General features: G+C 41.5%; 1 protein-coding gene and 1 non-coding gene across 2 annotated transcripts; both read right to left on the minus strand.

The window, feature by feature from the left end:
• Window positions 1–1201: 1201 nt before the first annotated feature.
• On the minus strand, window positions 1202–27262 carry LOC126336695 (glutathione S-transferase-like). Its single transcript, XM_050000647.1, has 5 exons — window positions 27128–27262; window positions 4819–4966; window positions 2582–2749; window positions 2024–2166; window positions 1202–1518 (listed from the first exon to the last, which is right to left on the minus strand). The coding sequence occupies exons 2-5, from the start codon at window positions 4952–4954 to the stop codon at window positions 1351–1353; spliced, it is 615 nt and encodes a 204-aa protein (XP_049856604.1). The 5' UTR covers window positions 4955–4966; window positions 27128–27262; the 3' UTR covers window positions 1202–1350.
• Trnak-uuu (transfer RNA lysine (anticodon UUU)) lies at window positions 21223–21297 on the minus strand. The gene has a single exon. It is a non-coding gene; the product is annotated as a tRNA-Lys (tRNA).
• Window positions 27263–27657: the final 395 nt, after the last annotated feature.

Raw genomic sequence — 27657 nt, forward strand, 5'->3', positions numbered from 1 at the left:
CATGTTTTAGCCGCATCACAAGACAATGACTAACGGAAGGATGCCGCATCAGTCCCGTTACATGTGTTATATGATAAAGTTATATATAAATGCTGTCTGAACATGTTTGGCGACCCAGTGACAATCAACGGACTTTAAGAACTGTAGATAAAGTACCGTTGTTCACTAGATGTTTGGAATTTTGCTGCCTGTATAATTGGTGCATAATAAGCAATAGAGCATTGGAAAACAAACGTTTCCGCCTAGCATACAAGGCTGTTATTTTGCGAATAGATTACAATGTGTTTCGCAATTTCTGTAGGAAAAACCTTTTTCTGAATTCATTGTTGCCATGTCGTCTAAGTTTAAGGACCGCGACTGTGTGGAATAACTACGTCTAAATTACAGTCAGATTGAGCAGTGCAGTAGTGTAATGTCGTAAACCATTCATCCAGTGTGCCATGGATGCAGATTAAGTGTGGGATGCTAAAAATCTAAGCGAACAGCTGACTTACAAAAAGTATATCAGACGATATTGTGTTTTCATCATCATTTCATCCCCATCCAGCACACAGGTCGCCGAATGTCGTGTCAAATGTAATAACACCTCCAAGGCGGCTGGACCTGCCCCGCAAGGGGCCTCCCGACCAATGACACCAAACGCTCATTTCATTTCGTCATTGATACATTCAAGAACTGCAGAAGTATGATACATAAGAGAAACATGCAGATTCAAAAATTAGCCTGGGACTAAGATTACATGTATAAATGTATCATTCACAGTATTGTAAACATTTGTAAGTGTAAATACTGTTTCTGTATTGCTAACTTGGGAACTCTTATTGTGAAGCTGCACAACCTGTAATGCATTGACTTGCAAAACAGAACACAGAAACAGATTTTAACATTTCTTCATACTTTAACAATTCATTGTACTTTACTGTCTTATGTACACACATTCATTAGCTGCACACAAACTACCACTACAAAAACTGACCAACATCTGCTCTAGAAGTCATCATTACAATTACATATAAATTTTCTAAAGGTCTTCATTAACATTGAAAACAGGAGGATTAGAAGTTAAACAGATATTGTCATGAATTTTATTTATCATCTTTCAGTCTGTCAAGACAGTGGCTTGTGAGTGTACAGGTCTGTTTCCACATAGCTTTTAAACATAATTCACACATATGAAACATTTCCAGTCATGTAAAAGATGTTCAATTTGATAAGAAACTTTATTGTACTTTTTTTGTAAATACAGAAGTGTTTATCACAGTTTTAATAAGACATTCTAGAAAACATTAATTAACAAATAATTCAGTATTATAAACAAGGAACATATCTTTTAAATAAAACAGACTGAATTCACATGTCAGATTTTGGTCTCTTGTCAACCCACTCTTTAATAGCTGGTATTTCAAGTACTTTATTCTTGAGTGCAGCAAGGTTTGAATGATCTTTTGTTAGATCAAATCCAACCATAAAGTTCAGGTAGTCCAATATAGCTATGAAATACAGATCTGCCCATGAGAGCTGAAAGCAAAGATGTCACATTAACACTGAAGCATAACATATCTTATATCAAAATCATGTGGTCAGTTGTGAAACAAGTCAATGAAGTGCAACATATTAGCAAACATTCTTTCAAAAGATTTTATCACCTTTGTAATTCCTAGTAATTTAAATCATAGTATTGAAAAATTCTTGCAATTCTGGAAAACAATGTGTGCAACAGCTAGTTAGCCACAAATACTAAATACCCTTCTTAGCTTAGTAAAAGCCTTAGTTCACTTTATTAAATTACTTTTTTATGTAGTATTGAAATTGTGAACTACTGTTTCTTGATCTAAATGCAGATGAAAGTATTATACAATTTCATCTATGCTATAGATTTCTTTTTCAGTTTTTGTGACTTAGCAATTTAACTGGATGTGACTGAGTTATTGTTGACAAACATTTCTGCCTGAATGCACCTGCAAATAACTATTTTTAAGATTACCGCACTTTAATCCACAAATTTTAATATTGTTCAGCTCACCTTGCCATTTGCCAGATAACCTCCATTTTCCTTCACCAGATTATCAAGTCTCGGCAATAAAAATGGTAGAATTTCATTGAAGAGGGGTTCTTTTTTCTTCGCCTTCACAGCTTCATCAGTCTCATATGAATAATTTGCTATTTCTACAAAAATAACACAACATTAAGTAAAATTAATTTTGGCAGGTACTTAGTTATTTTTATCTTAAAAAGTATGAAAGTAGACAAATGAATTTAAGTTTATTTTTACAATGGATAACATACTCACTGATCATCTCAGTCACAGCTCAAATGTTTCTTTAAAATCACAGATTACCGCATAGTGTCATTTTTGCTGGGCAAATTTAAGTCTTTAGACAGTTTAAAGTGTGATACTTCAGAGGTTGAAATATGGTGTTTGGCATCTTGTTTACATATATCCATCACTCAACCTCCACTGAATGGTGTGAAATTGACTGTATTTACTCATATTGGTGTTTGTATTTCAACCAGGAGTCTTCTTACATATGTAAATCTAAATACAAAAGCTAATGGCTTCAGTGTAAAGAAACAAACTTACTCAGACTTAGGTCTGTTACTGTATCAATAGCCATATCAATCTGGAGATCTTCCCAATCATTAGCACCAGTCAAGCCCATCTGCTTGCCTAAGTAACGGCAGATAGCAAGAGACTGCCATGTCCTCTTCCCATCAATTTCAAGAACTGGAACCTGCCCGAAGGGCATTGCTAGTTAAAAGAAAAAAAATGTTAGCAAAATTTCTTTTGTATGAAAGATAGAGCTTTCGTTTGCCATCTCAACACATACAAGGAAGCACTCTTGCTTTCTATCTTGTGTCAGAGTATGGCACTTTCATCCACGAACTGGATAAATAGTTTTCTTTAGTAATGAAACATAAAAAGTAAGTGTGAACAGTGGAATTCAAACCTGATGTGAGACAATAAGTCAAAATTAATGCACACCTGAAAAATATATGGTACAAAAGAGACCAGATTAGAATCAGCTTTCCTTCCCTGACCCAAAAATGCGATGATTCTTGTGTGTGTGGAATATGTCAAAGTATAACACACAAACATAAAATATTTGTATGTAATATGCACTACCCTGATCACTTGTCAGTAGACTGTCAAAATAGGTGTCTACAATGCAGTAAACTGGAACACCTAATATTTACAGAATTAACATGCTGTCAGAATGAAACATTGTTATGCACTATTAATAAATTTATCATACACAAAATACCTAATCTTGAGTGTTGTGACCAACTGCTGTCAAAACTAAAATCTAAAATATTTTTTACTTAAGCTGTCTCAACAGTCCCTGTTAGGATATTGATCTATGGAGTAGGAGGAGTTGCCTATCAAAACTCTTTCAAACTCTTTAAACTATGTTTCATCTGAAACCAACCTTTTAATGGCTGCTGGCAATTTATTGAAAATGTGTTACCCCTTTTTGGACCAAGGTAAGTGATTTTAGGTCTTTATGTAGATTGTTCGTATTCCTAGTATTGATACTATGTATTGAGCTATCTGTTGGAAATAAAGATTTATTACTTGCAACAAATTTCATTAGGGAAAAAAATATAATGAGAAGCAGCAGTTCAAACACGAAGTTCCTTGAACAGGTTTCTACATGATCTTGAGTTTACACCACAAATGATTCTCATCACACACTTTTACAACTTAAAAACGTTTGCTCAGTTTGATAAGTTGTTCCCAAACATGATCCCATATGACATTATATAATGAAACTAAGCAAAGTAAACAAGTTTTTCTATATTTCTATCTTTTACATCTGACATTTTTACAGCAAATACAGACTTGTTTAGGCACTTAAGCAATTCTGTGGTATGCCCTTCCCAACTGAATTTATTATCGAGTTGTAATCCCAGAAATTTAACACAACCTGTATTTAGTGTGTCTTCTCAAAGTTTAATGACAGTGAGTTAGCTTAAAACCACTCAATGTCATTCAAAATTTGATTAGAAGTTTTTCTAAATCTGTATTTGATGTGCTACTTTTTGAAATATTTGTATCATCTGCAAACAAAACAAACTCAATATCTGGAAATGTAGATGAGAGGTCATTAATGTACACAAAAAAACCAATGGACCCAAGATGGAACCTTGAAGACCATCACACATAATTCCCAGTCAGATTAAGACAGACTGCTTACTGCACAGGTATTTCCCAATGACACTGTTTCCTGTTAGATAGCTAAGACTTCAACCATTTTTGCAGCATTGTTGGTGACATAATATAATTTGCTTGAGAGAATGCTGTGGCTCACACAGTCAAAGGCTTTTGACAGGTTACAGAAAATGCCAGCAGCTTCTGTGATGAATTAAGTACATTCTCACTGTAAGTTTAAATTTCTTTCTTTGTATCAGAACCCTTATGAAATCGAAACTCAAGGCAGAAGAGTTTAAAAATGTCAAAATCCTTGACAAAAAATTAGGTATTTTAATGTGTACCCTCCTTTTACAGAAATTGACTTTGTACGTGTTACAAAAGAAAATGTGGTTGTAACTACACTTTTAAATAGTTACAACTACTTGTTTCTCACTATTAGAAAAACTCATAGAAACAGATTTCAATATTACATAAATTACATTTTTACACAACAGGATTTTTTTCAGTATCACCTACCCAATATCATCTCATTTTACTATTTTTAATTAACAAAATGCCTCATACAAAGTTTTACTGTTTTAGAGAGCAATTATTTTGCTCATTTTATATCAGATTGGAGATTAAATTTATTAATCCCAGATGCTTAAACAAGTGTTTTTACTTACATTCTTTCACAGATGGCCATTTCTCGTTCTCACATCTTTCATCTTCAAATTCAGCTTTGCCATATGATAGAAGAAAACGAATTGGCTCACCCAGAGCCATTATAGGGAAGTAAGTTAACTTATATTTTGGTGCCATCTCTAGATCAAGCTGAAAAATCAGACAGATATTAAACATTTGTGCCTAAAATTGGGATATATGCTTTCTAGAAAGTTAGACGTTAATTGTTAGTGCAATTTATACACTTAGTCATTTGTTATTTAGGACTTTTCCAGTTCACTACTTTAATTCCACAGGAATCATTGATGCCATAAGAAAAAAAAAGCGAGCAGTGCGTTCTTAGCCCTTGTGAAATAACTGAGAAGAGGTGATCAATTACAGTGGAACTGATGGCACTACAAAAGAAGAATAGAAGAGAATGAAGGGACTAAACAGACAAAAGCATGCAGAGAAAAAATATAAAACTATCGACCGATAACGACGATTATTATGCTCCAAACTGTAACATGTTTAAAGAAGGTTGAAATGGTCAAAGGCAAATTTTTGAGTAAGTCTTTAAAGACTTTCGACTAGATGAATGTGGGAAATTCCCAATATCCTCAAATTGCCTGTTAGGATATCTCTTGAACAGCCTAAGACTGACCAAAGACAATCATCTTCAGATTGCAGAATTTGAAATTCTGATAAACTATGACTATTTGGAGCTGTGTTGCACCCCGGATTTGATAGCCATTTGACCTGAATTTCCCACTTTTTCCCTCTGTTTTGCCCAGAAACTATAGTTCCGCTATCAGAGTTCAAGACAATGAATCACAGAACGCTTTCTCTGTAACTTCGCTACTACAGCAACACACACAGTTGTCCTGTATAAACATACTATGAAACGCTTGTGTGTTGTGTATATGGAGTAGATAAGCGCTTTCGAAATGCAGATGAAGTCTCATTTCGGACCTTATTTTGACGCTATAAAATAATAGCAGTTGTTTTATAATGGGGGGGGGGGGTGATGAAGTGGTTTCCTTGTTTTCCTTTTTAGTCAGTGTGGTATCGTGAACAGAGATATCTGGAGATCCACTTTCTTCAGAGCAAACTTAAAATAATTTGTACCGACAGATTAAGACAAGAAATCGAAACCGAGGTACTGATGAAAGGATGGTCATTTTCACCACTGGTATTCATTTTTGCGTTGAAATGAAAAGAGGGAAGTAGAAGTCTTGTTTGTCAAGAACAAAATTTAGTACAATACGACAGATTGATGAGGCAGCAGTGTTCGCTGAAAATAAATGTTATGTACTAACTGTAATGGAACATGTGCTAGCTGTAGGTTTAGTTATGCGCACAAATAAAAATGAAGCGACACAAGTGGACATGCTGGAGGACTAAATGTTACATCTGAGAAAGAGAACCTTTAGGAGAGACTCATTTTGACGTCCGGTATGCAAAATAGATAAACATGACTGCACGCAAGGCACAGAAATAGTAAGAGATTTTATAAGAATATACGGCGGCTAACGTTCAAAACCATTTAAATGGTGCCCTGTTTTGAGTGTATTAAATAGAGGCAAATTCGGGAAGTAAACTGGAAACTATTTATAGTTGACGCATAGCCTCAGAACGTATATACCATAGCCGTGGAAACACTCTAGCTCCTTTAGAAATTCACAATTCATTTCTTAGAGTTTTTGATTATACAGTTGCGACTCTACAACTGTGGACGGTATTTATTACGTCGCACTGGGATGGTTTTTATTAGATGTTGGCTGTACCGGAAGGTAGGATACTGGTTTAATTACTTTTTCCTATCCGTTTTGGAAACATAACCGGCCCTTTTATTGACTGGAAAATACGGAAGTAACAGGATTTAAAATAGCTATTTCTCAGTCCATACCGCGCCATTCTTCCGTTACTACAGACTAGCCTCTGACTACTAACATCGCTGTAACTGTCAAAAATCTGCATTTTTTGCCCTATAGAATTTTGTGGCTGTGTCATGTTGTCATATTATGGTCTTTCGACATATGTATTTAACTCCCATCATTAAGTATAAACGTACACCTACATTGTCGTGATCTTCAGAGAACTGAAGAAGTTTTGCCGAATAAACCAATGCATATTCAGCAAGTCATCAGGGGTTTTCTTCATCCACAGACTGTTGTGATTACATTATCCAAACTGCAGTTTAATAAGGAACCTATGACGAAGCGCCAGAAAATATTTAGGGCACTGTTTCAGCACAGTTCAGAAAAATCCAAGATGTACAGTATACTGATTAGTCACTATTTCCCGTTGGCCTCAGGCAGTGAAACCCAGAGTGCAGTATAATCGCTGATAAATTTAAGAATTATATGATGAATGAATAGTCTGCATAAAGGTTAGGCGCCTCCCTCCCTGCCCCACCTCGCCGCTCAGACGCCTACGAATGTGCCTTTGTACAGAGACTGGCAGAATGATTGGTGGGATGTTTAAAGAGACGAAACTACTAGGCTCAAAAATGGCTCTGTGCACTATGGGACTTAACATCTATGGTAATCAGTCTCCTAGAACTTAGAATTACTTGAACCTAACTAACCTAAGGACGTCACACACATCCATGCCAGAGGCAGGATTCGAACCTGTGATCGTAGCGCTCACGCGGTACTGGTCTAAAGCGCCTAGAACCGCACAGTCACACCGGCCGGCGAAACTACTAGGTTATCAGTCCCTTTTGCCCTTAACAGACATGTCTATATGACTAGATCAGAGATAGCATGCTGCGCAAAACTCGGGGGAAGAAAACCCCGAGTTGAGCCACAGGTCAGTGAAGCTGAGATGAGGGAGCAAAAGGTGAAAGGCAGACAGAGGAAGAAAGGCAGGCAAGGTGCCCCCCCCTCTAGGGAGCAGCCGGAAGCCTCTGAAAGAGTGCAGAAGAGGACATACACCCCCCCCCCCCCCAGCCCCCTTCTTAACAGAGGGACTCAAATCAGATTGCCTTCGAAAGGCTAGCAACGCGGACAGGGCAAGAGAAGCACAGAGAGAAACGATGAACAAGAGTAACAGGCCACGCTAGGGGGTGGGGGTGGGGGGGGGGGGGGGGAGACAGAAGAGTAAAGTGCAGGTAGGTTGAGAACCAGGCTGTATCACCAAGTCCAGACAGCCGCAGCCCCGTCCGGGCAGAGGAGGCAACAGTGTGTTCTGCCAAACCCTCAATGGACGGATAAGCACTGGCAGAATGAACAGCAGGATTTGAGTCCCGTAGTACAGCGTCGTTGTTGCACCAGCTAAAAATATGTATGTGTACATTAAATGGAAAAAGGGCTGCCATATGTAGTGATGGCCTTTTGGTAAAAAATGGCGTGTAACAGGGGCCTCCCGTCTGGTAGACCACTCACCTGGTGCAAGTCTTTCGGTTTGACGCCACTTCGGCGACTTGCGCGTCAATGGGGATGAAGTGATGATGATTAGGACAACACCCAGTGCCCGACCCAGCAGGGAATCGAACCCGAGCCCTTAGGATTCACAGTCTGTCGCGCTGAACACCTTTCCTCCGCGCGGCTTGAAACGACACGATAATGTCGATCATCGGACGATTTTACGGTGGGTGGTAAATTCGAGACTATTGCGTCTTGTGCAAAGAAGGAAAGTTCAAGGCGAAGAAGTTGGCAGCGGACCGCGAGAACTGGCTGAGGACATACCTAAAGCCCTCATCCGAAGTCCACAATGACAGATAGTTCCCTGCGGCACATTATCCGTGGTAAGCTGCACTTCCATGCATAAAAAATTCAGCTCGTACGGAAACTAAACGAACAGGATAAAGTTGCCCGACGCAACACCGCTTTGGGCTTCCTGACAACATCTTGTGGGGACACCTGAAGAGTGACGTGTACGCCACAGGTCCTCATACAGTGGCTGAACTCTGAAGGATATGTACGACTGTGGAGGAGATCCCATTGAACATGCTGAAACAGTTTATCGAAGCTATCATTCGCAGCCCATAGTGTTAATATCTGTATGGTTTTATATTAAAAAATGAGTAAAGACTGACATATGTGCAGAACTATAGACCTGTGTCTCTAACGTCTATCAGTTGTAGAATTTTGGACCACCTATAATGAATTTTCTGGAGACTAGAAATCTACTCTAGGAATCAGCATGGGTTTCGAGAAAGACGATCGTGTGAAATCCAGCTCGCGCTATTCGTCCACGAGAATCAGAGGGCCATAGACACGGGTTCCCTGGTAGATGCAGTGTGACTTCCGCAAGGCGTTCGATACAGTTCCCACAGTCGTTTAATGAACAAACTAACAGCATACGGACTATCAGAACAATCGTGTGATTGGATTTAAGAGTTCCTAGATAACAGAACGCAGCATGTCGTTCTCAACGGAGAGAAGTCTTCCGAAGTAAGAGTTATTTCAGGTGTACCGCAGGGGAGTGTCGTAGGACCGTTGCTATTCACTATATACATAAGTGACCTTGTGGATGACATCGGAAGTTCACAGAGGCTTTTAGCGGATGATGCTGTGGTATATCGAGAGATGTAACAATGGAAAAATTGTACTGAAATGCAGGAGGATCTGCAGCGAATTGACGCATGGTGCACGGAATGGCAACTGAATCTCAGTGTAGACAAGTGTAAATGTGCTGCGAATACATAGAAATATCCCTTATTTAGCTACAAAATAGCAGGTCAGCAACTGGAAGCAGTTAATTCCATAAATTATCTGGGAGTACGCATTAGGAATGATTTAAAATGGAATGATCATATAAATTTGATCGTCGGTAAAGCAGATGCCAGACATATTCATTAGAAGAATCCTAAGCAAATGCAATCCGAAAACAAAGGAAGTAGGTTACAGTACACTTGTTCGCCCACTGCTTAAATACTGCTCAGCAGTGTGGGACCCGTACCAGATAGGGTTGATAGGAGAGGTAGAGAAGATCCAACGGAGAGCAGCGCGCTTCGTTACAGGATTATTTAGTAATTGCGAAAGCGTTACGGAGATGATAGAAGAACTCCAGTGGAAGACTCTGCAGGAGAGACGCTCAGTAGCTCGGTACGGGCTTTTGTTAAAGTTTCGAGAACATACCTTCACCGAAGAGTCAAGCAGTATATTGCTCTCTCCTACGTATAACTCGCGAAGAGACCATGAGGATAAAATCAAAGAGAGTGGAGCCCCACACAGGGGCATACCGACAATCATCCTTTCCACGAACAATACGAATCTGGAATAGAAGGGAGAACCGGTAGAGGTACTCAAAGTACCCTCCGCCAAACACCGTCAGAAGGCTTGCGGAGTATGGATGTAGATGTAAATATGTAATGTGTGTTTCAATAAATTTATCAGTATGTTTCGAGGGTCTGTCATATCCTACGATTCATTCCTTGTAGTGAATACATTACAAATAATACAAACTTCCTTATAAGACAAAGTAAAACCACAACTTTATCCTATTGTTAATGTCAGCTTTTACACATTCGTTTTAGTATGATGTGTAACAAAGGTTTCATTTGCTCCTCGTACGTCAGCATCGGTAAATATCTTAAGTCCTCGGTTAAATTGGATATTTGCTTGAGCAGCAGCACGCGAACCTTCGAGATTCTGCAGTAACTTGGAAAGTACCAGCAAAGATTCCAATGCTGAACATGAGCGAGCCGTATAGGCAGCAACTGTGCAAACAGACGTCTGTTCGGTAGTAGTCGTTTCCTTATGGTGCTGCACTGCACAAATAACCTGCTGGAATATTGTGCGTTTACAGTTGTCGGCCCAGGAAAATGCTTCTCGTAAGCAGATGACAGGAATACAAGGAGTGGAGAATTCACGTATCTCTTCAGGTTAACTGTTAAACAATATCTTATTTTTGTGACAGTTTTGCGTATTTCTTATACCTGCGCCCTTGGCATCTCATACCTAGTAGTGTTCAGATGTGTGACGAAATCTGTTCAATATTTTAGTCATCGCCGATAGTACAATTTCGCAAATGTGTGCTCACAAAAACGTATCTGAAATATATATTCCTGCACTGTTTACTTGTTTCTACTCAATACTATGAAGAACTATCGCGTAACTAACACTGTCAAAAAGCAAAACAAAGGATTTACTATGTCGTAGGGGCATTGTTGTCTGGTAGGTCATGAGGTCTAGGCTTAGCTGCGTCGTTAGAATGATTTTCTTTCTTCATGCACAATGACATCTTGTTAGCAAAGTTGGGAGAGTCATGTGAAGCATCAGTGTGGGTAATTGCTCAGTGCGTTCAGAGTCAAAAAGACAACGACCGAGGGAAGGAAAAATATGAAACTAGGTTCTGGCACGTAGCCTACTCACTAATATGCTTCAGGAGTACAATCAGATCTGACCAGTGAGTCACTAACGGTGTGGTTTGTTCTCACTCCGACATTTAATAACATTTACGACTTAACGTAAGGAAATCAGCGGTTCAGATCCTCGTGTCTCCTAGTCGTTCACGACAAATGCTAGCGATGAGAAAAATTGTTTTCGCTTTTCGAATTCTAACAGGCTGCAAGTTGAGGGCTGTCGAAAGAGCATGCGTCAGTAATTGTTTTTAGTCGTTCTCTGTATCACACCGGTAGAGAATATGACTGAAAAGCAAAGGTTTTGGTTCACTGCCCTGAGCAATATGCAGTTTTAATCTGCCAGGAGGTTTCGGTATCATACATGAAAACTTGACTGAAAATTTGATACATCCTGAAACAAAATTATCCATATTTAAAGGATGAAACAGTTTAAAGTTCGTTTGGATAATAGTGAAAAATAATTTATATTTATCTTGTCCTGTTCATCCTCAATTTCATAATACTATTTTTTATAGTAACTAATTCTGGGAAGTGTCAAAATTATCATGCAGGTTTCTAAGAATGATTTGACAATATTGCACCGAGAAATGTATAAAAATCTTTACTTTGTGGGTTGACAGTAGTGAGCAAAATGTGTATCTGGTGTTCGTTAACCTGACGCAGCAGTAGATGTCACATGCTCGGCTCTAAAATATGCTTTATATTGATCGTATGTGGTGGTATACGTTTCGTGAACACCAGTTTTGTTCTTGAGAAGTTCTGTATGGCAGTTTGCTGCTTGCACAGAAACCTACTGAGCTGCTTACACAATCGCAAAATGAGCTTCGTGCTAGGTTGGTCTTGACAGTATTCTGCTTCTTGGAGACCGTTTTTGTAACTACAAAATAGCCTCTGCTAGGTAGGCGCGAAGTGTGTAAAGAAATATCAGTACCAGACCGTCTGTCCGACGAAATTAGTTTTATGAACAGAAAGAATTTTCGCTCTGCAGAGGAGAAAGTGCTGATTTGAAACTCTCTCAGATTAAAACATCTGGTACCTTTTCGTTTCGCGGGCAAGTGCTGTACCGACTGAGCTACCTAGGTGCGACTCCCAACCCATCCTCACCTCCGCCAGCACCTCTTCTACCTTCCAAACTGCACCCACATGATCTGCATAACACGCGGGACTACCGATAGCAGGCTTGGAAAAAAATGTATGACAGGAAAACGGCTTACCCGTAGCCTAGTGGATTGTATACAGAATGAAGTTTCACTGAGTAACCGAGTATGGCCTTGAAAACTCAGTTGTGTATTGACTTCCTGGGTTTTCGCCATGTTACATCCAGCAAGAAAATCCAGGGAAAAACTACGAGTTACTATGCAAGCAAGTTTTGAAGACTTCATTTAAATAACCAAGTAAAAGATTCAAGAGCATACCCAGGATCTCTGGATCTGAACTCAATGGAAGCTGAATGAACAGTTTCGACATTTAAAGCCAAATGCAGCTGTTTACAATGACTCGTTAAGATCCATTACATATTCAAGTGTGTGTTGAAATCTTCAGGGACTTAACTGCTAAGGTCATCAGTCCCTAAACTTAGACACAACCTAAATTATCCTAGGGACACACACACACACACACACACACACACACACACACACACACACACACACACACACACACACACGAGGACTCCAACCTCCGCCGGAATCAGCCGCACAGTCCATGACTGCAGCGCCTAGACCGCTCGGTCCATTACATGTTCTAATTTTCTTCAAAGTAATAATGAATTAATACGCCCTCTAAGAGAGATACAGCAGTAGTATTGCAAACTAATAAGACGTAAGACCATAAGGAAGACGGGTGACGAACATATTACTGAACTGATCTGCTGGCAAACATTCTGAACGATGGCATTCAGGCTCTGGAGTTTTATGTTCCGTCGTTAGTTTGAGGATGTGGTAAATATACTATGTCCGATGTAAAGAAAACAAGTCATTATCTGCAAAAAGTTACTTAGGGAAACGGGGACAAAATCTAAAACAATGATCTGGTGATTTGAAACTTATCTAATCGTCGAGTCCGGTGTTCGAATGATTTTGATTACGTGAAAAACCTGGTTACCAAAAGCGTCCTAACCAATGTTTTGAGAGTTCTATCTCTACAGCATAATCAAGGAAGTTTCCCAGTACTAGAAGCAGCACATATCTTTGTAGTGAGTACATCACATAGTTCCGATAAAATTATTCACATCATCGCATATAATGCAACAGCGTCAGAGTATAAATGTTTCGACTTCCCCGAAAAGAATGATTTATCGATGAATTTATTCTTAATCTTATCAGTTGGATATAAACATTCGAGAAAATGTGAGATTCTATATTTACGGAACATTTTCGTTTGGCAACCGTTTATGTCTTAACTCGCGCGCATATCCAGTATATGTAAGTCACACAAATTATATAGGTGCTTCAGGGTGAAAGTCAACATAACAAACCCAAATTCTATTCTGTAAATTCAAGTCCGTTAGTATGAGAATAGTAATCAACGTCCAAATCCCATATAAGGACATGCCTGGAAAAATGTGCGTTTACTTACATAATTTCGTCAGAGTAATCTGCACACCACGTCAATGACGCTGTTAGTTTAAAAGTATCAGATCCTTCGACGCACGCAATAGTTTCCTCACGTTTCACAAATAACTAACAGCCCTTAAAATGTTTCGTTTTTGTCTCTCAAAGAAATGCTGATTATTTTGTGTTGCATTAGTCTATTGTTTCTGCATTTTTGAAACTAATTTCGGAACTATTCAGAGATCTATCCAATATCTATATCGGATATTGCGCAAAAGAAATCGAAAATAGCCTCTGAATGCGATATAAGTGAATGTCAATAGTCTTGAATACATTTCGTCCGAAGATTTAAAAGTCAAGACAGCCGAATATTCTAAGATGTTAAATAAAATCAGCGATCTCTCTGTAGGCGACTTGCCTACAACAAGTAATTCCATAGCCGTCCGGTATAAAGAGTTAACGAAAAATATTTATTCGTGAAAACTCACAATGAGAAGCAACTAAACAAAACAACAGAAGGAACAAAAACTAAGAGATCCTATAGTCTTCCGGCAAATATAAAAAGCAACACATGACAAGAAAAAACTCTCGCGCGTTTTGATATCACATTGCACCAGACATGAAAAATATCACTGCCACATCTCTATTGCTTGGATGCACATTTCTGATCTGAGAGCATGAACTTCGACGTGACTGCAGATTGTCATCTGCATTTGCCGCGATGTTTTAATTCGTCAAAATTTCCACCAGTCTGTACGTGATGAATTCTTTACTTATTTATGGCTTTGAACTTTATATCAATATACGATGAATAGGCTGATGTGGGAGCAGAATCAAAAAGTAATTTCATTTTGCGTTCTTGTGAAATTTCGTGGGAATCATGGTGATCTAAACAAGGAATGAAATGCGATTATCTTTGGCCGAAACGTTCACTTAACACAGCCGAGTTCACCATTCAGATAGTATAGAGATCACGAAGTAAAATGGAAAAACACCCTACAAAACTGAGCACGTTTTAACAGATTTAAATAGCGTTTCTACGTGCGCGACGTTAATTTCTCTGTGCTGTCTGACTGAAAGAACCGATTTTTCCTTGATCTTTAAAATTTGCCTTATGAAACAACCACTGCATTCTCATCTGGATACAAATTATGGTGACTTTTCTGTAGTAAAATGAGTTCTAAGTAGGAAACAGTCAATTATGTACCTTTTCACGCATCTATACAAAATACATGGTGACAATTTTTTAACGATGATGTTGTTGTTGTCGTCGTCTTCAGTCCAGAGACTGATTTGATGCTGCTCTCCGTGCTACTCTATCCTGTGCAAGCTTCATCTCCCAGTACTTACTGCAACCTACATCCTTCTGAATCTGTTTAGTGCATTCATCTGTCGTCTCTTACGATTTTTACCCTCCACGCTGCCCTCCAATACTAAATTGGTTATCCCTTGATGCCTCAGAGTATGTCCTATCAACCGATCCCTTCCAGTCAAGTTTAGCACAAATTTTTCTTCTCCCCAATTCTGTTCAATTAGTTATGTAATCTACCCATCTAATCTTCAGCATTCTTCTGTAGCACGACATTTCGAAAGCTATTCTCTTCTTGCCTAAACTATTTATCGTCGACGTTTCACTTCCATACATGGCTACACTCAATACAGATACTTTCAGAAACGAAAAAATGGTTAAAATAGCTCTGAGCACTATGGGACTTCACTTCTGAGGTCATCAGTCCACTGTAACTTAGCACTACTTAAACCTAACTTACCTATGGACATCACACACACCCACGCCCGAGGCAGCATTGGAACCTGCGACCGTAGCGGTCACGCGGTTCCGGACTGAAGCGCCTAGAACCGCTCGGCCACACTGGCAGGCCTCAGAAACGACTTCCTGACAAATCTGTACTCGATGTTAAATTTCTCTTCTTCAGAAACGCTTTCCTCGCCATTGCCAGTCTATATTTCATACCCTCTCTACTTCGACCATCATCAGTTATTTTTCTCCCCAAATAGCGAAACTCCTTTACTACTTTAAGTGTCTCATTTCCTAATCTAATTCTCTCAGCATCACCCGAATTAATTCGACTACATTCCATTATCCTCGTTTTGCTTTTGTTGATGTTCGTCTTATATTCTACTTTCAAGACATTGTCCAATCCTTTCAACTGCTCTTCCAAGTCCTTTGTCTGACAAAATTACAGTGTCACCGGCGAACCTCAAAGTTTTTATTTCTTCTCCCTGGATTTTAATACCTACTCCAAATTTTTCTTTCGTTTCCTTTACTGCTTGCTCAATATACACGTTGAATAACATCGGGGAGAGGCTACACCCCTGTCTCACACCCTTCCCAACCAATGCTTCCATTTCATGCCCCTTGACTTAACTGCCATCTGGTTTCTGTACAAACTGTAAATAGCGTTTCGCTCCCTGTATTTTATCCCTGCCACCTTCAGAATATGAAAGTATTCCAATCAATATTGGAAAACGCTTTCTCTAAGTCTACAAATACTAGAAACGTAGGCTTGCCTTTGAAAATAAAATCGTCATAACGTCTGAACAGTTTGCGTTAGGACGTTCAAACTGAACGATTGGCCGCGGAGCGTGATGGGAATTAGCATCGTTTGATTTTGTGACGAAGCCCACCACTTGGATATGGATGACTTCATCAACAAGCAAAATTGGCGCATTTTGGGCGCTCGGAATCAGAATTTCGCGATCGATAAGTCTCTTCACCCTCGACGGGTGACTGATTGGTGTGCAATGTTCAGTCACTGAATAATCGGCGCGATATTTAATGATGGCACGGTGACTACCGAACGGTACCTCAAGTTTTGGAAGATTATTTCATCCCAATTATTCTAAGTGACCCTGATTTCGACAAGACCCCATCGAAGCAGGAGTGAGTGTGGTGTCCTGGAAGAGCACTTTGGAGACTGCATTCCGGCTCTGGGTACTCATTGGCCATAAGCTTGAGCTCGACTTGCCGCAGTATTCTCCGGATCTGAACACATGCGACTCAGATTTGGGAAGCTATATTAACGAAAAGGTGTACAGCAATGACAGAACCACTGCTGAGCTGAAAACATCCATTAAGGAGGTCATGTTCCGACGACTTCAGAACTTCGTTATTCGTCTGCGCCACACTATCGCAAATCAGGGCAGGTGTATCAAACATGTCAGCTTAAATCATAATGTCTGTAGTGAAGTTTACATGTTGAATAAAGTGTGTGCACCCCGCAGTTTGCAACTAATTTACTTTTTTCCATATACACTCCTGGAAATTGAAATAAGAACACCGTGAATTCATTGTCCCAGGAAGGGGAAACTTTATTGACACATTCCTGGGGTCAGGTACATCACATGATCACACTGACAGAACCACAGGCACTTAGACACAGGCAACAGAGCATGCACAATGTCGGCACTAGTACAGTGTATATCCACCTTTCGCAGCAATGCAGGGTGCTATTCTCCCATGGAGACGATCGTAGAGATGCTGGATGTAGTCCTGTGGAACGGCTTGCCATGCCATTTCCACCTGGCGCCTCAGTTGGACCAGCGTTCGTGCTGGACGTGCAGACCGCGTGAGACGACGCTTCATCCAGTCCCAAACATGCTCAATGGGGGACAGATCCGGAGATCTTGCTGGCCAGGGTAGTTGACTTACACCTTCTAGAGCACGTTGGGTGTCACAGGATACATGCGGACGTGCATTGTCCTGTTGAAACAGGAAGTTCCCTTGCCGGTCTAGGAATGGCAGAACGATGGGTTCGATGACGGTTTGGATGTACCGTGCACTATTCAGTGTCCCCTCGACGATCACCAGAGGTGTACGGCCAGTGTAGGAGATCGCTCCCCACACCATGATGCCGGGTGTTGGCCCTGTGTGCCTCGGTCGTATGCAGTCCTGATTGTGGCGCTCACCTGCACGGCGCCAAACACGCATACGAGCATCATTGGCACCAAGGCAGAAGCGACTCTCATCGCTGAAGACGACACGTCTCCATTCGTCCCTCCATTCACGCCTGTCGCGACACCACTGGAGGCGGGCTGCACGATGCTGGGGCGTGAGCGGAAGACGGCCTAACAGTGTGCGGAACCGTAGCCCAGCTTAATGGAGACGGTTGCGAATGGTCCTCGCCGATACCCCAGGAGCAACAGTGTCCCTAATTTGCTGGGAAGTGGCGGTGCGGTCCCCTACGGCACTGCGTAGGATCCTACGGTCTTGGCGTGCATCCGTGCGTCGCTGCGGTCTGGTCCCAGGTCGACGGGCACGTGCAGCTTCCGCCGACCACTGGCGACAACATCGATGTACTGTGGAGACCTCACGCCCCACGTGTTGAGCAATTCGGCGGTACGTCCACCCGGCCTCCCGCATGCCCACTATACGCCCTCGCTCAAAGTCCGTCAACTGCACATATGGTTCACGTCCACGCTGTCGCGGCATGCTACCAGTGTTAAAGACTGCGATGGAGCTCCATGTGCCACGGCAAACTGGCTGACACTGACGGCGGCGGTGCACAAATGCTGCGCAGCTAGCGCCATTCGACGGCCAACACCGCGGTTCCTGGTGTGTCCGCTGTGCCGTGCGTGTGATCATTGCTTGCACAGCCCTCTCGCAGTGTCCGGAGCAAGCATGGTGGGTCTGACACACCGGTGTCAATGTGTTCTTTTTTCCATTTCCAGGAGTGTAGTTCAATAATTGTCACCCTGTACTTTCCGTGCTCTTACGTGGTGGCGTGTTGCTCAAGCCTATCATTCCCATTACCGATGAAATGTTCTAGTTCTTGTTCAGTCACACTTCAATCAGCTCTTGGCGATAAGTTATCGCACTCACAACTACACTACTGACCATTAAAATTGCTACACCAAAAAGAAATGCAGATGATAAACGGGTATTCATTGGACAAATATATTATGCTAGAACTGACATGTGATTACATTTTCACCCAATTTGGATGCATAAATCCTGAGAAATCGGTACCCAGAACAACCACCTCTGGCCGTAATAACGGCCTTAATACGCCTGGGCATTGAGTCAAACAGAGCTTGGATGGCGTGTACAGGTACAGCTGCCCATGCAACTTCAATACGATACCACAGTTCATCAAGAGTAGTGACTGGCGTATTGTGACGAGCCAGTTGCTCGGCGACCATTGACCAGACGTTTTCAGTTGGTGATAGATCTGGGGAATGTGCTGACCAAGGCAGCAGCCTAACATTTCCTGTACCCAGAAAGGCCCGTACAGGACCTGCACCATGCGGTCGTGCATTATCTTGCTGAGATGTAAGGTCTTGCACGGATCGTATGAAGGGTAAAACCACATCTGAAATGTAACGTCCACTGTTCAAAGTGCCGTCAATGCGAGCAAGAGGTGACCGAGGCGTGTAACCAGTGGTACCCCGCCGGGATGGTTCCTTTGAAAGGGCACGGCCGATTTCCTTTCCAGTCCTTCCCTAAGCCGAGCTTCCGCTCCGTCTCTAATGACCTCGTTGTCGACGGGACGTTAAACACTAACCACCACCACCAGTGGTACCCCATACCACCACGCTTAGTGATACACCACTACGTCGATGACGAATACACGCTTCCAATGTGCGTTCACCGCGATGTCGCCAAACACGGATGCGACCATCATGATGCTATAAACAGAACCTGGATTCATCCGAAAAATGACGTTTTGCCATTCGTGCACCCAGGTTCATCGTTAAGTACACCATCGCAGGCGCTCCTGTCTGATGCAGCGTCCTCAGCCATCGTCTCCGAGCTGATAGTCCCTGCTGGTGCAAAACGTCGAGGACTGTTTGTGCAGATGGTTGTCTTGCAAAAAACATCCCCATCTGTTGACTCAAGATTGAGACGTGGCTGCACGATCCATGCGGTTAAGATGCCTGTCATCTCGACTGCTAGTGGTACGAGGCCGCTGGGATTCAGCACGGCGTTCCGTATTACCCTCCTGAACCCACTCATTCCATAGTCTGCTAACATTCATTGGATCTCGACCAACGCGAGCAGCAATGTCGCGATACGATAAACCGAAATTGCGATAGGCTACAATCCGATCTTTATCAAAGTCGGAAACGTGATGGTAGCCATTTCTCCTTACACGAGGCATCACAACGACGTTCCACCAGGCAACGCTGGTCAACTGCTGTTTGTGCATGAGAAATCGGTTGGAAACGTTCCTGGTGTCAGCACGTAGGTGTCGCCACCGGCGCCAACCTTGTGTGAATTCTCTGAAAAGAGAATCATTTGTGTATCACAGCATATTCTTCCTGCCGGTTAAATTTCGCGTCTGTATCACGTCATCTTCGTGGTGCAGCTATTTTAATGGCCAGTAGTGTAAATACAGTCGCGTCAAATTGAATCGTCTCGCAACCTCGCATCACAAAATCATTCTTACCTAAACGAGCACTGGAGTATTGTTTGACAACAGGCGTTTTGGATCTACCCAGAATTTGCATTTGCGGAGGTGACAAATGAAGTGGAATGAAGTATAACAAAAAAAGTTACCAACATTCATACTTAACCCGTTGACTTCCGCTAGCCAGTAACTGACGTTTCACCGCAAGGGGAGGTCAGGCACACTGCAGTCGACGCGTTAAACGTGGTAGCGCCCTCTGTTCCCATCTTCAGATATAATTTTTATCTTACATGATGTCTTTTACTCTGGAGCTACATTTGATGTGAATATAGCACCTGCAAATGTCCCAGTTTTTCTAACTCACCCTGCTGAAGTGCAGAGAATTTTGCTTCGACCAGTGAGTGACATTTGCCACAGAGGCGGACACCAACGGGAACCCGGCCCCGGCGGCTCCTAGTATGATGCTACTTCGGCTGTGCAAAATATTATCCAAACAGGAATCTTCCCAGGACTCGAAAATTTCTAAGATTTGAAGGTAACACCGAACACCAGCCCTAATAAAAATAAAGAATAGTTTTGATATGCTTGGACACTAGTAGTGCTGCCATACATTCTGGTTCCCCGGATTAGTCCTGGTTTTGAGAGTAATGCGTGGATGGGGCGGGTGGGTGGGGACGGGGTATAGTTTTAGTATTGTTCGCTATATCCCTACACTGTTTTTCTTTTTCTTTGCATGAGGAAAAATTCGATTGACTGAAAACTGATTTTACTAAATCTTAGAGTTGGTTTCACGTTAAAGACCACTGACAAGCGTGTTGATCCTATACAAATATTCTGCACACTTCTTTATGGAGGATAATGAGAAGCCGCCGAAAACTTACTTCAGCATTGCCACGCCACTGCTCTGGCCGCTTGTATACAGTATGAGAGTGTTTCAATTAAGTTTCTCCCTACCCATCCCTGCGACGAACCCATGTCTCGATAGTGCTGTAAACCAACTTCTGCGAGTTTTGAGCACTGAAATAAGAGGAAACATTTTCCTCTATGTTCCCGATCACCTCAGGAAACCGGCCGTCAGCCAATTTCTCGACGACAGCCTGTATGTTTACCGGAAAGTATTTATGAAATGATAAATGGACACCCTAGCTGCAAACAGGCGTTGATTTACTTCATTGGGGACATGTTGAAAATGTGTGCCCCGACCGGGACTCGAACCCGGGATTTCCTGCTTAAATGGCAAACGCTCTATCCATCTGAGCCACCGAGGGCACAGAGCATAGTGCGCCTGCAGGGACTTATCCCTTGCACGTTCTCCGTGAGACCCACATTCCCAACATGTCCACACCACTACATTCGTAGTGCGCCTAATAGATGTTTGGCCATCATGCTCATTACTCGTGGCAGGTTAATCTACCAAGTCCCGTACGAGTGAGTTCGGGCATAGCGTGTGCGTGTGGTGTGGACATGTTGGGAATGTGGGTCTCACGGGGAGCGTGCAAGGGATATGTCCCTGCAGGTGCACTATCGTCTGTGCCCTCGGTGGCTCAGATGAATAGAGCGTCTGCCATGTACGCAGGAAATCCCGGGTTCGAGTCCTGGTCGGGGCGCACATTTTCAACAAGTCCCCAATTAAGTGTATCAACGCCTGTTTGCAACTAGGGTCTCCATTTAATTATTTCATTTCCAGCAAAGCTGCATGGTCATCAACGGTAACTGTTCTTTCGGGAACAGATACTACCGTCATATATAGGGAAAATATTTATTTCATATTCTACGTCTATCCTCTGCAAACCACCGAGAGCTGCCTGGCCGAGGGTGCGTTCCATTGTACCAGTTGTTTGGGTTTCTTCCTGTTCCAGTCACGTATAGAGCGAGCGAATAATGATTGAATGCCCCTGTGCGTTCAGTAGTTATTCTTATCTTATCCTTACTGTCACCAGCTGGCCGTCCGCCCCCTGTAGCTGAATGGTCAGCGTGGTAGAAAGTCAATCCTAAGGGTTCGATTCCCGGCTGGGTCGGAGGTTTTCTCCGTCCAGGGACTGGGTGTTGTGTTGTCCTAATCATCATCATTTCAATTAAAAGGAAGGTCAGCGTTGGTCGTAATATTACAACCAATGCTCACTTTCCTTTTAATTTAACATATATGATCTTTGTGCACACTGCACTCCATGGAGTCGCCAATAAATCACCATTCCATCCCTATCGACACGCAAGTCGCCGAAGTGGCGTCAAATCGAAAGATTTTCACCTGGCGAACGGTCTATCCGACGGGAGGCCGTAGCCACACGACATTTACATTTTACCAGGTGGCAAATATGTAGGTGGATGGTTGTATATTCCTAGAGTAATCATTTAAAGAGACTCTCTCCGGATAATTTACGTCTCTTTAGAAGTCTTCCAATTCAGTTTCTTCAGTATCTCTGTGACTCTCCCACGGATTATACAAACCTGTAACCATTCGTGCTGCCCTTCTCTCCATACGTTTAATATCCCTTGTTAGTACAATATGTTGAGCAATATTCTAGAACAGACCGCAGGAGTGATTTGTAATCGATATCCTTTGTAGATTGATTCTATTTCCCCAGAATTCTAACGGTAAACCGAAGTTTACCACCTGCTTTACTTATTCCTGAATCTAAGCGTTCATTCAATTTCATATCCCTACTAAGTATTACTACCAAGTATTTATATGAGTAGGTTGATTCCAACACTGACTCATCGATATTACAGTCACAAGACATTAAGATTTTTCTTTTTGGGAAGTGCAAAATTTTACATTTCTGAACATTTAAACCAAGTTCCATCTCTGCACCACTTTGAAATCTTAAAATCTGACACTATTTGTGCAGCTGCTTTCGGATAGTACTTCGTTATAGATAAACGCATAATCTGCAAGAGGTCTGATTTTACCATTAATATTGTCTGCAGGGTCATTAATATACAACATGAACAGCAAGACACCCGAAGTTACTTCTACATCTGACGATGACCCTCCATCCTAGATAACATGTTGAGTACTCCCTGTCAAAAAGTCTTCGATCAAGTTAGAAATTTCACTTCATACCCCATATGATCGTAATTTTGATAACAAGCTTAGGTTTGGTACCTCGTCAAATGCTTTTAGGAAATCAAGAAATACATTGTCAACCTGATTGCCTTGATCCAAATCTGGCAATATATCAGTTGAGAAAAGTGCGAGCTGGATTTCACATGATCGAGGTTTGCGAAATCCGTGCTGGTTGGAATTTAGGTCATTCTGTTCAAGATACCTCATTATGTTTGAGCTCAGAATATGTTCTAAAATTCTACAATAAATATATGTCAAGGACATTGTACAGTAGCTTTGTGGATCATTCCACTACCCTTTTTTAGCCAGATGCGACCTGTTACTTTTCCAAGAATTGAGCACTCTTGTTAAAGGGATCTACGATAGATTTTAGTTAGAAGAGGGGCTAACTCAGCCGCAAATTCAGTGGAATCTGGCATATTCCATGAGGCCGTGCAGCTTTGTTCAATTTTAACTATTTGAGCTGTTTCTGACCACCACTGTCACATACGTATTTCATTCATCTTTTTAGTGGTACGAGGATTACAGTGACGCAATCATCCTGGGTTTTCTTTTTGTAAAGGAACGTTTTAAAACTGAGTTAAGCATTTCAGCTTTTACTTTGCTATCCTCAATTTCAGCTCCTGTATTATTCGCTAGGGATTGGACACTAACTTTGGTGCGAATAACAGCCTTTACTACGCGAACTTCTTTGTATTTTGCAAAATCATTTGATAATATTCTGGTTCGGTAGTCCCTGAAGGCATCGCGCACTGCTCTTCACAGCCAAATGCGTTTCATTCAGCATCTCCATTTATAGCACTACGCTTTGTTTTACACCTATTACGCAGTAATCTGTTTCTTTCGAAATTTCTTCACAGTTACACTGTATCATGGAGGTTCCCTCCCATTAGGAATTTTTCTTCTGGGTACATGTCTATGCAGTCCGTGGTCAACTATTCTTTTAAACTTTAACCACATTTCCTCTACATGCTCCTGCCCTGAGCTGAAAGTTTTGAGTTCCTTATTGAGATACATAAACTATTGATTTTCTATCTAGCTTACTGAACTTGACATAGTTAATAACTAGCAAATATGATGAAAACCTATAAAACTGGCGTACTAAAAATAGGGGCTCTTTTGCTGGCAGTTATTTTACAAAAAAATAAAAGTTTTCCGTACTAACCAACAAGCACATCAGCTGATGCTTCGGGAACAACCCGTAGCATTTCTAACAAGGAAATATCAATAACAAATGAGTGTTTCAGTATCATTAACAACCGAAAGTCTAACAATATGAACGTAATTACTGATCACATCAGCGTACCACTTGTTCAATCCCTACCTTAACTGTAGCTATACTTATGGTGGAAGGCCTTTTATGGGCCAGCCTCGTCCAGTCCTAGTTTACGTCCCGTCTCTTATATCGTCTACACGACATTAAATCTCGCAGTAACTCAAATTTTATCCATCATACCAAATGAAGCCAACATCCTTCAACACAGAATCGGATCATACCTTCTTGGGATGAAAATCGTTTGAACATGCAACACGTAAGCCTTAGTTGCAAATAGAAACCAATCTTTACCCAGGTTTCAGCCAAAATAATTTGGCCTTCTTCAGAAGCGAGTGACACTGACTTACTGCATGCCAAAGTTTGGCCATGTCGAGTAGAAGCCTGTAGCACCGTAGTAACTAGTCATAATCTACATTACTTGGGCTGAAGAAAAACAGCAGGCTCCACTACGCGGACGAGGTCGGTAGGCAGCGAGAGCTGCAGCGGTGCAGCGCGCCCGCGCAGTGGTGCCTGCTGTCTCTCTTCAGTCCAAGTAATGTAGATTATGACTAGTTACTACGGAGCTACAGTTTTATACATGACAATGTGGTTTGGGACAAGCTGGCGGCTATAATGAGGGAAAAGTGAACTGGAAAACCAGAAAACTTGTAAACTCTTATCTTAATCAAAAAGTTTCAATTAAAGTGAGAGGAGAAAGTACAAACTGGATCTGACTAGGAAAAGGAGTAAGACAAGGATGCTGTCTATCACCTACTCTTTTCAACCTCTGCTTGGAAAATATGATTGACCAATGCTCATTAGATGACAAAGGCGTAGAAATTGGAGGAAGAAGAGTAGAATGTTTGAGGTTTGCTGATGGCATGGTCCTTATAGCTACAGGGGAAAAAGAATTACAAGATTTGGTGGACACCATTGAAACTAACGGAAAAAATATGGAATGAAAATTAACACAAATAAAACAAAAGTATTGGCACTAGGAGGAAATAATTATGCTGAATGGCGAAATACTAGAGCAGGTGCAAAATTTTAAGTATCTTGGAAGCAGGATAGACACCAACTGGAAGTGCATCACAAATTCAAACAGGGATAGCAATGGCAAAAGAGGCGTTTTATAAGGGAAGGAGAATTTTCTGCAGCCATCTGGAGAGAGAACTCAGAAAGAGACTCTGAAGATGTCTTGTTTGGAGTGTTCTATCTGTATATGGCGCTGAAACATGGACTATGAGGATGAAAGAAAGAAAGGCTGGAGGCTTGAGATATGGACATGGCGGAGGATGGGAAGAATAAGTTGGATGGACATAGTAAAAAAATGAAGAGGTACTGAGAAGAGTGGGAGAGAAAAGACAGTTACTAGATGTAATAAAGAGAAGAAAAAGAAATTGGATTGGGCATATATTAAGAATGACAGACTGATAAAAACAGTTTTAGAAGGTTATGTGGAAGGGAAAAGGAAGCAAGGAAGGAAGAGATTCCAGATACTGGATGACATGGACGATACAACGTACGGCAGCCTTAATAAGGAAGCAATGGCTCGCAGAATATGGAGAGGCAAAAAGGCCCTGCTAATATAGCAGATAACTGATGATCATGACTTGACATGGACAAACTGTGGCATGCAGTAGTTCAGTGTCACTGTTTTCTGAGGAAGGCAGAATTATTTTGACTGAAACCTTGGTAAAGTTTGGTTTCTATTTGTAACTGAGGCTGACGTGTTGCATGTTCAGTTATCACAGTTGCTGACAACGCTGCACAATGTTAAAAATTCTTAAAATCGTTGCAAGTATGTAATAGCAGTCCGCCTGTACTGCGAGGCTTTGATGTGTACAATTCTTTTTATACAATTTCAGAACAAGCTTTCGATATAGATAGAAATAGCGTGCGTCCAGTGGCATTTTGCAATTTAGTGTAGAAAATGTACCATAAAAAAAAAAAAAAAAAAAAAAAAAACATTTTCATTCCTGCAAATACGATATGAGCTGTGGTCTGTGTACAGCGCTATAATTCTCTACAGTGAGTAGTCCGGTAAGTATTTTTGCCTGTAGGCCTGTCTCTGTGCTGTTAACCTTGTGCCCAGCAAATATATTTTACATACTACACTGCTTGCTTTTGCTGAGCTGTTAGAAACTACGTGCGAATATCGAAGAGCCTAATATTTGTTTACAGGCAAGTGGAAAGTTCTTCAGGACGTTGTTTCAAGTTCCGTATACAATCCTAGTTTAGTTAATGGAATATACGTGTAGGTCGTTTAATGCTGCCACCATTGACAGTGTAACGTCAGCTACGAGTGCATGCGAAGCGATAAGCTTCCGAACGGGTTAGATGAAAACGGAAATTACGTAAACAGAGGCAGTCAACAGCAAAGAATGCATTGCATTTGTAACTTGTGGACTGCATTTGAACTAATAGTCTGCCACCGCTCAGTGCGACCACAATATACGTTATGTACGGCACGTACATATTTCCAGTTAGCACATATGTATAATACTTCATATGTAAGCTGGAGCCGCAACAAACGAAATATTGAATACGATCGAATTTCACTTACAAGGCAATCAGCACGCGCTTCATTTGACTGTAACGTGTTCCCTCCTACGATTACCATAGCGACTGTAGGGTAAAACATTTTGCATTTTGACAGCTTTACAACGTTTGTGCAATGAATCGACGTGAGATGCGTAGGTGGCTAACAAGAATGTCAGGTTTCCGAACCCGTTATGGAGATTAACTATAATGTCAAAGACTAGTAACACACTTACCTGCTTGTGCCGGGAGATTAAGGCGCTCCTTGCTTCCGCTGTGGCCTGCAACTGTATCGCTCGACTGTCCGTAGCAATATAAAGACAGCTGTGGAGCTGTCCGAGAGTGGAGGGGCGGCGGAATGTTGCCACGTTAGGGTAAGAGGGGAGGGGAAGGGAGGAGAAGGGGAGGGGAACAGCCGTATCTACCGCCGTCCAAAGATGACCTACAGTTGTCCCACACTCCCGCGCCGTGCTGCGTGGCTATGCAATTAATCGCACTTGTACACCACAATCCCTCAGAATTATTGAGATCCTTGGTAAAACCTATAATGACAGAACTCTTCCACCTAATATGGAACATACGAGGATAATCCCAGAAGTAAGGTCTCCTATTTCTTTTTATAAGTACATAGACCTGTTTATTTCTACTATTTTTCGACATAATAACCATTTCTGTCGATACATTTTTGAAGACGCTGTGGCAGTTTTTGTATGCCTATGTCATACCAGCTCGCCGCCATGCTGATCAGAAAGTTATGAACCTCTTC

Source organism: Schistocerca gregaria, chromosome 2 (assembly GCF_023897955.1).
Source record: "Schistocerca gregaria isolate iqSchGreg1 chromosome 2, iqSchGreg1.2, whole genome shotgun sequence".
NCBI lineage: Eukaryota > Metazoa > Arthropoda > Insecta > Orthoptera > Acrididae > Schistocerca > Schistocerca gregaria.